This window comes from Lepus europaeus, chromosome 10, assembly GCF_033115175.1.
Source record: "Lepus europaeus isolate LE1 chromosome 10, mLepTim1.pri, whole genome shotgun sequence".
Lineage (NCBI taxonomy): Eukaryota > Metazoa > Chordata > Mammalia > Lagomorpha > Leporidae > Lepus > Lepus europaeus.
Genome location: NC_084836.1, coordinates 97,811,904 through 97,825,446, shown reverse-complemented (window position 1 = coordinate 97,825,446; position 13,543 = coordinate 97,811,904). Strand labels below are relative to the sequence as shown.

The 13,543-nt window shown below is 50.7% G+C and overlaps 1 protein-coding gene across 1 annotated transcript in view; it reads left to right on the top strand.

Annotated features, from left to right (window-relative positions):
* The window catches only part of TMC2 (transmembrane channel like 2), a 54,837-nt gene that overhangs the window by 1,190 nt on the left and 40,104 nt on the right, over window positions 1-13,543 (top strand). Inside the window, exons 3-5 of the mRNA XM_062202303.1 lie at window positions 2,751-3,066; window positions 7,061-7,213; window positions 11,083-11,173. Of these exons, the coding sequence (XP_062058287.1) occupies window positions 2,751-3,066; window positions 7,061-7,213; window positions 11,083-11,173 (560 nt within the window). The remainder of the gene's footprint in view (window positions 1-2,750; window positions 3,067-7,060; window positions 7,214-11,082; window positions 11,174-13,543) is intronic.

Sequence of the window (13,543 nt, the reverse complement as noted above, 5' to 3'; positions counted from 1 at the left end):
TTTTTTTTAAAAAAAAGATTTGTTTATTTATTTGAAAGACAGAGTTACAGACAGAGAGGGATCGTCCATCCACTGGTTCACTCCCTAAATGGCCACAACAGTCCAGGTTGGGTCAGGCTGAAGCCAGGAGCCAGGAGCTTCCTCTGGGCCTCCCACATGGGTGCAGGGGTCCAAGCACCTGGGCCACCTTCCACTGCCTTCCCAGGTGCATTAGCAAAGATGTGGATCAGAAGTCAAGCAGCTGGGACTCAAACCGGTGCCCATATGGGATGCCAGTGCTGCAGGCGGCAGCTTAACCCACCATGCCACAACGCTGGCCCTCGTCTATTCTTTCATTAATTAATAAATCAATTTAAAAGGCAGAGTAACAAAGAGAGGGAAAAAGAGACTTTCCATTTTGCTGGTTCACTCCCCAAATAGCTGCATCTGGGGTTGGACCAGACTGAAACCAGAACCAGGAGTCAGGAAGTCCATCAGGGTCTCCCACAAGGGTGGCAGGAACTCAAGTACATGAGCATCATCTGCTGCCTCCTAGGTGCATTGGCAGAGTTGGAGCAGCTGGGACTTGAACCAGCACCCTGATACAGGATGCAGGCATTCCAAACTCACCTGCACAGTACCTGACCCCAAGATTTCCACTCTAAAGCTCCTCTGAGCTCGCCTCTGAGGGGACCTAGTATCCTATTCCTTCCATTTACACTCTACAAGGAGGGAAAAAAATGTCTGAGAATACAGAGCTCTCTTCTCAAAATCATTACAATCTGCTCTCCCATCAGTTGAAATGAAGGATCACAGCTCTCCCTCCTCCGTAGCATCTGGCAGGTGCATGGAGCCGTTCAGATCACCACAGTGGAGGACGGGCCAGACCCGCTGGCTCTTCCAGCTCCGCTCAGCCTGGCGTGTGCTCTGTGAATTCTGTGACTCAGCCAGGTGATAAACATGAGGAGGCCTCTTAGGTTCAAGGGAGCTGTGCTATGCTTGGAGGGCTTCCTAGCAAGACAGCTGCCTATTGAGCTCCTAAATTATGCATCAAGTGGAGTGCAGGGAAAAGTGGCGATGAAAGAAAAACATATCAAACCAAACAGCTTGTTTTCTCTGTAGACAAAGTTTGGGGAAGATTCAAGGGCAAATGTTTTCCGCATCCCACACGAATTTCCTGGAGTTGGGGAATGAGGTTACAACAGGAAAACAATCTGTGAACCCCACATTATATCTACCATGCTTGGAAGAATGCTGGCTATAGTTCATTACCAAAATGAAAACCCTCCTATTGGTTGATTGGAGCCATGTACAGAATTCAGAAGAGGATGCAAACATATATTAATGACTTTCTCACCTTTTAAGCCATGTGGGGCTAGTTTTGATGGAGGCCTGGGAGCACCTTCTCCCCGCTCCTTGCCTCTGTGTCTGCTTCTCTGTCCTCTCTTGGCTCAGCCCTAGAGTTCCCCTTGGTCACACTGTTTCACTCCAACACCCCACCCCACCCTGCAAGAAGGGGCTGAAGCCTTCCGAAGGAATGGAGAGGAACATTTATTTACAGAACAAACCATGTCTCACTGACTGGGACTAGCTGGCTTCCTAACTTAGATGAGTTATGCCAAATGGTCTTTCTTTACATTGCCTTGCCAAAGACCCTCTTCTTACAGGGGATGAGCAGGAGGAAAAAGAGGATGATGTAGGAGTGGGCTAAGAAAATCCACCCTGTCGCACATACAGTTACCTATTTTTGAATCCTTAAGTAGCACTCCCATACTTCTGAGTGCACCTATACCAGTTACTTCACTGGTTCCTGTAGAAAGCTCAGTGATTGAAAACCAAATCCCAAAGGTTGCTAATGTCAGGGTCACTCCTGTCTCATGCCTCTTCTTGTGTTCAAGGCAAGTGACGCTTCCCCAGACCTTGCCTACAGCAACTGGGGACCAGTTCCCAGCCCACATCACCCTGTGCTGTGCTGCCACTGTGATCTTTTTTTTTTTTTTTTGACAGGCAGAGTGGATAGTGAGAGAGAGAGACAGAGAGAAAGGTCTTCCTTTGCCTTTGGATCACCCTCCAATGGCCACTGCGGCCTGCGCATCTTGCTGATCCGAAGCCAGGAGCCAGGAGCCAGGTGCTTCTCCTGGTCTCCCATGCGGGTGCAGGGCCCAAGCACTTGGGCCATCCTCCACTGCCTTCCCGGACCATAGCAGAGAGCTGGCCTGGAAGAGGGGCAACCGGGATAGAATCCGGCACCCCAACCGGGACTAGAACCCGGTGTGCCAGCGCCACAAGGCAGAGGATTAGCCTGTTAAGCCGCGGCGCCAGCCAACCACTGTGATCTTTTAATGTAGACCTCACCTTACAAAATGTGCTGCCAGATCACACCCTCACTCCAGAGTATGTCGAGGGAGCATGAGGATTGTTTTGAGCTGAAGGCAATTACCGTTGTCCTCCCTTACCCGCCATTTCACTTTCAGTGGTTTCAGTTGCCCATAATCAACTATAGTCTGAAAATACTAAAGGAAATTTCCAGAAATAAGTGGTTCAGATGTGTCTAATTGCATGCCATTCTTAGTAGTGTGATGAGATCTCTCGCTGTCCCCCTCCATCCTGCTGAGGATGTGAATTAGTGCTTTGTCCAGTGCATCCACCCTGTATACACTACCCTCCTGTTAGTCACTTTATAGCCATCTCAATTATTAGATCAGCTGTCAGGGGCATTTTCTGGGGCTGAGGCCAATGGAGCCAGAACAGTTGGTTTCCCACCTCTGCAGGTGACAGATTCGGGCAAAGACCCTCCAGGAAGCCAGATCCCAAAGCCAAAGCAGCTCCAGGCAGGTGCAGAGCCTGGCCCGGTGGGAAGGAGCGCACCGTGGGCAGCTCCAGGCCAGGGTCGCCCCAGAGGAAGCAGCTGGAGCGCAGGCGAGGCCATGAGGAGCTGCGGGGACGGGAACGGAGCTCAGCCGGCAGGATCCGCGACAGCCGGAGGAAGAGGGACGGGCGAGCTTCCCTGAAGGAGCAGAGCTCATCCGCAGAGAAGAAGGGGCTTCCGAGGAAGGAAGAGGCGTGGGAGCAGCTGAGGAAGCCCAGGTACATGGGGCTGGGGTCCAGGGTGGTCTTCTGGCCCCTTTGCCTCTCCTTGGCGGCCCTTGTCCTCCCCCATGAAGGGTCGGTGTCCCCCTCCTTGCGGGCCGCAGCCCCTGCCCTCCTCAGGCCTCCACTGGCAGGCCTGGCTCTCTGGGTGTCTGTGCAGAGCCGGGATGAGGCTCCCAGGCCACCCCAGGTGACCCGTGTCACACAGCACAGGTGAAGCTCTGGGTGGGGCGTGGCAGCAGCAGGGACCAGAGCCCAGGTGCCCCAAATGCCAGCTGCTAAGGGAACATGAGAGAGTTTAGGTGCCATGGGGTGGCTCAGGCTGCCCGTCCCCTCCCTTGACTTGTTTGCTCTTCAGGAAAGGGGATATCGGTCTAGATGGCTTGCTCAGGTCTAGCTCTGAAATTCTGGGATGCCGGAGTTGGAATTCCTTCTTTTGTCTGCTTCGCTCCATCAACACTAGCACAGGTGCGGTAGTGGACAGAGCCAACTCATGCAATCAGCACGCGGGGATTTTCATTCCATTTGTCTTTGTTTATTGAGATCAATTTTCTTGCAGTGACTTGGCTGTCTTTTCCCCCGTTTTCACTCACTGGGGTCAGAAATCTACCCAGTTCTCAGGAATCCTGTGAGGATAGGTGAGGCTTTGGAAACAGTTGGAAGAGTCAGGATCAGGGCAAAGAACTGATGTTGCCTCCCACGTGTTCCAGCAGTCCTCCGCCCACACCGGAGTGGGATGTGCCGTTGTGCTGAGTGGGCCTCACGGAAGGGATGGCAGATGCAGAGTAAGGCGAACACCCGAGCACCCAGTCGTGCCGTTTGCACCCATGCACGAGATCAGGGTGTAGAGGACTGAAAAAGACCCTGCAAGGCAGACAAGACATGGGCTGGAATGAAAACGCAGAACACAGCCTGCGTACAAGGCAGGGTTTGGTAGAGCTCTCTCCTGCTGGGGGGCGGGGCGTCAGGTTTCCTCCATGGACAAGGTAAGCATTTCAGGACGCCTTTGAAGAACCGGGCATCGCCCACCCCTAGACTGAAGGAACACCCTATGCAAAGGCACAAAGGCAGATACTGTGGGGTGAGCGTGAGGTCCGGCAGAACACCCCTGCTCTAGGCTTTCTTGCCTCCCAGGGCACCCTAAGACTTCTTCTTTGCCCCTCAGGAGTTAACCAGAAGCTAAAATTCATAGAGGCTCCTGCATACTGGCCTCTAAAACCTGCTGTAACTCACGCCCACATCCTGGTTCTTCCATTTATGAAACTGGCTGAGCTGCCCAGGCACCACCGTTCTCCAGCCCGCTCCCACACCTATCAGCTCAGCTGCTGTTGCTTGGCCGAGAGTCACTGCTTTGATCAGTAAAGGGCTCACCATGGAGGCCGCGAGGAGCACTCACAGTAATTGGATTTTGTTGCACAGAGCACCCAGTGTTGTCTGGGAGATGGGGAGGGTGATCTCACTGGGGATTCTAGCTGGACATTCTCTACAGCTGTGCTGTCCAGTGTAATAGCCATCAGTAACGTGTGGCTGTCAAGCGTGTGAAATATAGCCAACATGACTGAGAAACTGAACTTCTAACTTAATTTTTAAAGATTTATTTATTTATTTGAGAGGCAAAGTTACATAACAGAGAGGAAGAAACAGAAGCTGTCAGAAGCTGGATTGGAAGCGGAGCAGCTGGGACACCGACTAGCACTCAATGGGATGTCCGCACCGCAGGCAGAGGCTTAACCTACTACACCACATCATCGGTCCCCTAATTTAGGGTGGTTTTGTTTTGTGTGTGTGTGTGTGTGTTTTTTTTTGTTTTTTTTTTTTGACAGGCAGAGTGGACAGTGAGAGAAAGAGAGACAGAGAGAAAGGTTTTCCTTTTTCCGTTGGTTCACCTTCCAATGGCCACTGCGGCTGGCGCATCTCACTGATCCAAAGCCAGGAGCCAGGTGCTTCCTCCTGGTCTCCCATGCGGGTGCAGGGCCCAAGCACTTGGGCCATCCTCCACTGCCCTCCCGGGCCACAGCAAAGAGCTGGCCTGGAAGAGGGGCAACCGGGACAGAATCCGGCGCCCCAACCGGGACTAGAACCCGGGGTGCTGGCGCCGCAAGGCAGAAGATTAGCCTGTTGAGCCACGGCGCCGGCCATAATTTAGTTTTTTTTGTTTTGTTTTTGTTTTTGTTTTTGTTTTTTTTTTTGACAGGCAGAGTTAGACAGAGAGAGAGAGACAGAGAGAAAGGTCTTTCTTCCGTTGGTTGACTCCCTCAAATGGCTGCTACGGCCGGCACGCAGTGCCAATCCTAAGCCAGAAGCCAGGTGCTTCCTTCTAGTCTCCCATGCGGGTACAGGGCCCAAGGACTTGGGCCATCTTCCACTGCCTTCCTGGGCCACAGCAGAGAGCTGGATTGGAAGAGGAGCAACCGGGACAGAATCCAACAGCCCAACCGGGACTAGAACCCGGTGTGCTGGCGCCGCAGGCGGAGGATTAGCCTAGTGAGCCATGTCGCCGGCCCCCTAATTTAGTTTCAATCCAGTGTTCGTACCACACTTGACGCAGAGTCAGTGAATTCACTTAACTTGGACAGGCAGGTATAGTTTTGAAATGAATTTTTTTAAAGATTTATTTATTTACTTGAAAGGCAGAGTTACAGAGAGAGAGAGACAGAGATCTTCCATCTGCTAGTTGACTCCCCAAATGGCTACAACAGCCAGGAGTAGGCCAGGCCAAAGCTGGGGGCTTGGAGCTTCCTCCAGGTCCCCCACATAGGAACAGGGGCCCAAGCACTTGGGCTATCTTCTGCTGCTTTCCCAGGCACATGAGCAGGGAACTGGATCAGAAGTGGAGCAGCCAGGACTCAAACTGGTGCCTGGCATTGCAGGCAGTACCTTAATCTGCTGCGCCACAACACTGGCCTCTTGAAATGGATTTAATTTCACTTTGAAACCAAAATATTTCTTCTACAAAACAGTAAGCTAATTTTGTCAACCAGAAACACATTTCACAGGAACATGATATTTTATTACTTGATTGAGTTATTGGAAAACACTTAAGTGTGTCTAAAATGACTTGGGTAAATGGATCTATTTTTTTTCAAGTATAAATTTATGAAAATCAAATAGGTCCAATGAAAATGCAATTTCTGAATTGACACATGCTGTGTGTGTAAAATGGATACCATGTTCTGAAGACAGTGCCAAAAAAAGACTAAATACCCATTAGTAGTCCGTACGTTGATAATCTGTTGAAATTGCAATTTTTCGTATGTTAGATTAAATGAAATGTGTTACTCAAGTCAGTTTATCCATTTCTTTCTTTCTTTCTTTTTTTTTTTGACAGGCAGATTTAGACAGAGAGAGAAACAGAGAGACAGAGAGAAAGGTCTTCCTTCCGTTGGTTCACCCCCCAAATGGCCACTATGGCCGGTGCGCTGTGCCAATCTGAAGCCAGGAGCCAGGTGCTTCCTCCTGGTCTCCCATGTGGGTGCAGGGCCCAAGCACTTTGGGCCATCCTCCACTGCCTTCCCGGACCACAGCAGAGAACAAAGAGCTGGACTGGAAGAGGAGCAATTGGGACAGAATCCGGCGCCCCAACTGGGACTAGAACCCGGTGTGCTGGCGCCGTAGGCGGAGGATTAGCCTAGTGAGCCACGGCGCCGGCCTATCCATTTCTTTTTACTGGTTTCATGTGGTGACTAGCAAGTTTGCAGTTACAGTACATGACTGGCATTCTGCTTCTGTGAGGCAGCACTGCCCTAGAGTTGGGTGTATCGGGGAGGTAACCCTGCGGTGCCCTGGGCTACAAGATGGTTTTGGCCTCTCTGACAGTGGCTGGGGGAGGTGGAGGACAGGGGAGAATCGTTGACTTCTGAGCAGGGGCGGGCGTGGGCAGCCAGCTGAGTGTCAGGGAGCCTGCCCCACTGCTGCTCCTCCATGTTCTAGAGTGTGCAAGGACACCGCCTCCTTTCCAAGTCCCCCACACCTGCCCTGGCTCTGCCTGCAGATCACTCTCCTTAGCCTCCAGTGGTTCTGGTGGGGAGTCCCTGTCTGAGGAGGAGCTGGCCCAGATCCTGGAGCAGGTGGAAGAAAAAAAGAAGCTCATTGCCACCATGCGGAACAAGCCCTGGCCCATGGCCAAGAAGCTGACCGAGCTCAGGTGAGCGGGTTGGTGGTTGATGAGGCTTCTCAGCTTCCGAAAGGCTTAGCTCCTTCTGGTGGGAATGGGGGGCCCTTCCTGCTCCCATCCTCCTGCCTCGCCAATGCAAACAGCACCCAAGGGGAACATCTCGAGAGCCAAGGCAGAGGTGAGCCTTGCCAGCACCAGGAGGGACATGGAGGAGGAGAGACCCTGACCTGTGCCCCACTCTACCACTACGCTCCTGACTGCCTTCCTTGTTGGGTGGCTCTGTGCCTCCCTCATGACCCAACACAGACATGTGTCCGCTGCAGGAGCTCTCTACAACAGCCCCCCCCGCCCCCAACACACACACAAGATCAGCTCTGTCTTGTGTTCTTTTTTTAAGATTGATTGATTGATTTGAAAGGCAGAGTTACAGAGAGGCAGAGGCAGAGAGAGAGAGAGAGAGAGAGAGAGAGAGAGAGAGAGAGAGAAAGGTCTTCCAACCACTGGTTCACTCCCCATATGGCTGCAACAACTGGAGTTGGGGTGATCTGAAGCCAGGAGCCTGGAGCTTCTTCCAGGTCTCCCACATGGGTGCAGGGGCCCAAGGACTTGGGCCAACTTCTACTGCTTTCCCAGGCCATAGCAGAGAGCTGGATCCAAAGTGGAGCAGCCGAGACTCAAACTGACACCCCTATGGATGCAGGCAGCGGCTTTACCTGCTATGGCACTGCACCGGCCCCTCTTGTTTTCTTTAAACACCCAGCCTCTCTCCACGTGTAGCCAATGGCAGTGGATGTACATTGCATGAGTGAGGACACTGTCTGTCTTAGCTACTTGCACATCCCTGCTGCTGATGCTGCTTCATGAGTGTTGCTCTGGAAACGATGCCAGGCCTTGAAGCTGTGCCACTGCACTGCCCGCTCCTCTGGCTTCCACATGAAAGGCTGGCACATCAAACGTTTTAGGGATTTTGAGTCTGCTGCAGTTTTGAGATGAAGGCAGAAGTAACTCTGCATCGTTTCCAGTTTTTTACTAAAAAGTTCCCATCCAACATTACCATTTCCCCGCAGGTCTGTCTTCCCTGTTTTCTTTCATAGCTTTGGAGTGACTCCCACCTTTGTGTTTCCTCTGCATAAAATCCATTTCCCCTGGCTCCTCCCATACTACTCAAGGCTAACTCCAACCCCTGCATGCAACAGGGAGAAAATCTGGCAGCTGAGTTCTGACACAGCTTACCCCAGTGGCTGTATCGACACAGCACAGTCCCTGAAACGCATTCTGTTAAGCAGAGCTTATTCCACTGCCCTGGAAATTAGTAGCAGGGATTCTAAAGAGTTCGTGGAAAATGAAACTAAAGGATGAATGTATTGGGGCCAGCATTATGGCGCAGCAGGTTAAGCCATGACTGGCAATGCTGGCATCCCATATCAAAGTGCCAGTTTGAGTCTCAGCTGCTCAGCATCTGATCCAGCTTCCTGCTAATGTACCTAGAAGGGCAGCAGAGGACGGCCCCAGTGCCTGGACCCCTGCCACCCATGCGGGAGACCCAGATGGAGTTCCTGGCTCCTGGCTTCAGGCTGGCCCAGTCCTGGCTATTGTGGCCATTTGGGCAGTGAACCAGCAGATGGTTCTCTCTGATTCTACCTGTCACATAATAAATAGATAAATGAGAATATTTTTTAAAAGATGTTTATTGCGATACCAAAATTTACTTAATCCCTGCATGATTTTTTTTGTAACATACATATTCCACAAACTTTTTGAAGACCTCTCGTATACACAGATTTCAACATATTTTTCCACCAAAATAATCTTTTTTAATCAGAAAAAAACACGAGGCAGGGTAACAGAGAAAGAGAGCGAGAACTAGAGGGTAGCAATCTCCCATCCACTAGTTCACTCCTCAAATGTCTGGAAGCTGGGAAATGGGGATGTGATTGAGGTCTACCTGATGTATGGCAGGGACTCAGCTACTTGAGGCATCACCGCTGTCTGCAGTGGGCCCAGCGTCTCGTCACCACAATTGAAAACGGCCGTAGAGACACCAAAGCAGCCTGCTCCACACTGCTCATCTCTGCCCTCCTCCACTCTCCAGCCACCACCTTTTGACCACCTGTGTTCCCTGCCTTCACCCAGGAGTCTTCCAGATTTCAGACTAGCAGATACTGTCTCCCAATGTTCTATTTGGGGCAGCAACATGCTCTTTCTCTCTCTCTCTCTTTTTTTTTTAAAAAAAAGATTTATTTGAGAGGCAGAGTTACAGACGGGGGGGTGGGGTGGAGGGAGTCTTTCATCTGCTGGTTCCCTCCCCAAAGAGCTGGGTTGATCCAAAGCCAGGAGCCAGGAACTTCCTCCGGGTCTCCCATGTGGATGCAGGGGCCCAAGGACCTGGGCCATCTTCTACTGCTTTCCCAGGCCATAGCAGAGAACTGGATAGGAAGTGGAGCAGCAGCAACTTGAACCTTTGCCCATATGGGATACTGGCACACAGGCGCTTTACCTGCTACACCACGGCGCCGACCCCCAGCAACACTCTCTAAGGCTTTCTCCCATCCACAAAGGTGGACTTCATTCTCCATCTCCCTGTTTGGCTTTATCCAGTGGCTGTAATTAAACTGGCTCTCTGAAGGATGGAACTCTGACTACAGCATTTGCTGATTTCCATGGTCTAAATACTCCCACCTTTGCCAATTTGAAGTTAACAATTGATTGGCTAATTTCCTGAATGTTTAACCACCCAGTCTCAGACCCAGTTCTTACCAGCTCCAGCAGACAACCTCAGAATATTTAATTTAATATTTAATAGATCCATATGCTTTCCATCCAGCTTCCACTGGACGTTCGCTCACTCATTCAGCATTCATGCATTCTGCAAATAGCTATCAAATGCTGTATGAGTATTAATGTTCTGTTCTTTTGCAACACATTAAGCCAAGCTTAGCAGTTTAAAACAACACTCATTTATTACTTCACAGTTCTGTAAGTGAGAAATCCAGCATGGATTGGCTGGATTCTGTGCGCAGGGTCTCACCAGGCTAAAATCAAGATATCATCAGGGCTACGGTTCTCACTGGATACTCAAGGCTCTTTTCCAAGCTCACTGGTTGGTAGAATAATTCATTTCCTTCTCATGCTGTCCTAGAAACAGAACACCAGGAATGTTTCTGCTTCCAGTTTCTCTGACTCCACCTCTGCCACTCATCTGCCTGTTTTTGCCTTCCTCTTCTGTTATTATCCGCCCCCCGAAGGCACAGAGAGAGAGAGAGAGAGAGAGAGAGAGAGAGAGAAGGAAAGAAGGAAGAGAGGGAGGAAGGAAGAGCTCCCATCTACTGGTTCACTCCCCAAATGCCTGCAACAGCTGGAACTGGGTCAGGCCAGAACCAGAAACCCATAGCTCAATCTGGATCTCCCATATGGGTGTTAGGAACCCAACCAAGTACTTAGGACATCATGTGTCACCTCCCAGGGTATACATTAACGGGGATGCCAGAATTGGAAATGAACCCAAGCTCTCCAATAAGGGACCCGGGCAACCGAGTGGCATCAACTGCTACACCAACTCCTGCCTCATTGTCCCAGCTTTAAAGCCAGTAGTCTTATTATACCCTCAGTTCCCTTTTTACCATGGGGCACAGCTTATTCATGGGTATAACACCGACGGGCAAAGGCTATGGGGGAGGACAGAATTATCTACTCTGTACCAAGCGCTTGGGAAATTTGTGCTTGATATTTGGAAAACCTCATGGACAAAACAGAAAAAAAAAATTGCCCTGACTTCATAGAATTTGTGTTCTAACCAGGAATATAAAAATGCATAAGGCTTTCAGCCACGTAAATCCCTTTGTAGTCCATATGTCTTTTGGTTGGGTGTTAACTGAATTCCTCTCCTTTTTCCTAACCAGGGAGGCCCAAGAATTTGTGGAGAAATATGAAGGAGCCTTGGGAAAAGGGAAAGGCAAGAGACTCTACGCCTACAGAATGCTGATGGCTAAGGTGTGTGGTGCAGTAGTAACCCTATGGGAGAGGCCTGTTTAGCTTCAGAATATGGGGCATCCCAAGTGCCTGCTGAGATTCACCATTTGCACCCAGCTAGCCCTGAATCCTGAGCACAAAGGAGGGAGGGAGGGAGGGAGGAGTGAAGGGAGGGAGGGGAGAATAGAATTCATTCCAGTTCATCCAAGAATGAAAATCAACTGTCTCCAGCCATTTTCTCTGTATGTGTGTACCTGTCAGGGCTCTGATGTATCTGAGACTCGTCTCCTCTCTAATGAATAAATTCATAGAATGACTGACGTTAAAACCACCAGGATCTTATTTTCCAAACCCAAATGAGGACGTGTGGCTTTGATGAAGATCCCGCAAGGCTATGGCGATCAGGATTGTGTGGGTGACACACGGTCACCAGGAGAACGGTCTGCTTTGTGGAGCTCCGTCATAAGCTGGGCTTCTGATTTAGGCTGAGGGTATTTCTGAGAGGCTGTTTAATAGAGGACTTACTGAAGGCTTACCCTTTGCAGTACTGACGTACCCACTGACTCAAAAACTATCCTGCTTCAGGGCTTTTACTTCAAACTATCATCTGGTGTCATCATTCGGCTCATCTGGTGCCCAGTCATCCCAGTTCTCTCTATATATACATTTGTTTTTCAAAAATGCCTTGGCTTTGTCTTGCCAATTTTCATATGCACTTTTAAAAATATTTATTCAGGGGCCAGCGCTGTGGCATAGCGGGTAAAGCCACCGCCTGCAGCACTGGCATCCCACATGGGCACCAGTTTGAGTCCCAGCTGCTCCACTTCCTATCCAGCTCTCTGCTATGGCCTGGGAAAGTGGAAGAAGATGGCCCAAGTCCTTAGGCCCCTGCACCAGCGTGGGAGACTCAGAAGAAAAAGCTCCTGACTCCTGGCTTCAGATTGGCACAGCTCCAGCCATTGCGGCCATCTGGAGAATGAACCAGCAGATGGAAAACCTTTCACTCTACCTCCGCCTTCTGTAACTCTGCCTTTCAAATAAATAAAGAAATATTTTTAAAAACAAAATTAAGGGGCCGGCGCTGTGATGCAGTGGGTTAAAGCACTGGTCTGAAGTGCTGGCATCCCATATGGGCACCGGTTCTAGTCCCGGCTGCTCTTCCAATCTAGCTCTCTGCTATGGCCTGGGATAGCAGTGGAGGTTGGCCTGAGTCCTTGGGCCCCTGCACCTTCATGGGAGACCCAGAAGAAGCTCTTGGGTCCTGGGTCCTGGCTTCTAGCTTCTGGCTTCTGGCTTCTGGCTCCTGGCTTCGGATTGGTGCAGCTCCAGCTGTTGCGGCCATCTGGGGAGTGAACCAGCAGATGGAAGACCTCTCTCTCTCTCTGTCTTTGCCTCTCTCTGTTAACTCTGTAATTCAAATAAATAAAATAAATCTTTAAAGTTAAATTAAATTAAAATATTTATTCATTTGAAAGGCAGAGATATATAGAGAGAGAAAGGGAAGGAGTGGGAGAGGGGGAGAGAAGGAGGGAGGAAGGGGAAAAGAGAGAGAGAGATCTTTCACCTGCTGGTTCACTCCCCCAAATGGCTGCAGTGATCAGGGCTGGGCCAAGCAGAAGCCAGGAGCCAGGAGCTTCTCCCATATCTCCCACATGGGTGGCAGGGACCCAAATGACTTGAGCCATCTTCAACCTTCCTAGGCTCATTAGCCGTGAACTGGATCAGAGGTGGAAGAGCTGGGACTTGGACCCATGCCCATATGGGATGCCGGCACTGCAAGAAGTGGCTTAACTTTCTACACCACAGTACCAGCCACTTTCATATGCATCTTTTTAAAAGATTTATTTGGGGCCAGTGCCATGGCTCACTTGGTTGGTCCTCCGCCTGTGGCACCAGCGTCCCATATGGGCGCTGGGTTCTAGTTCCGGTGCTCCTCTTCCGGTCCAGCTCTCTGCTGTGGCCTGGGAAGGCAGTGGAGGATGGCCCAGGTGCTGGGGCCCCTGCACCCGCATGGGGGCCGGAGGGAGGCACCTGGCTCCTGGCTTTGGATTGGTGTGGTTCCAGCCATGGCGGCCGATTTATTTATTTATTTATTTAAAAGGTAGAGTTATAGAGAGGCAGAGGCAGAGAGAGATCTTCCATCTGCTGGTTCACTCCCCAAATGGCCACAATGGCTGGAGCCAGGCCAATCTGAAGAGCCTGGAGCTTCTTCCTGGTCTTCTGCACAGATGCAGGGGCCCAAAGACTTGAGCCATCTTCCACTGCTTTCCCCAGCTGTGACAGAGAGCTGGATCTGAAGTGGAGTAGCCAGGTCTTAAACCTGTGCCCATATGGGATGCTAGCACTGCAGGCGGCGGCTTTACCCGTTATGCCACAGCACCAGCCCCCTCA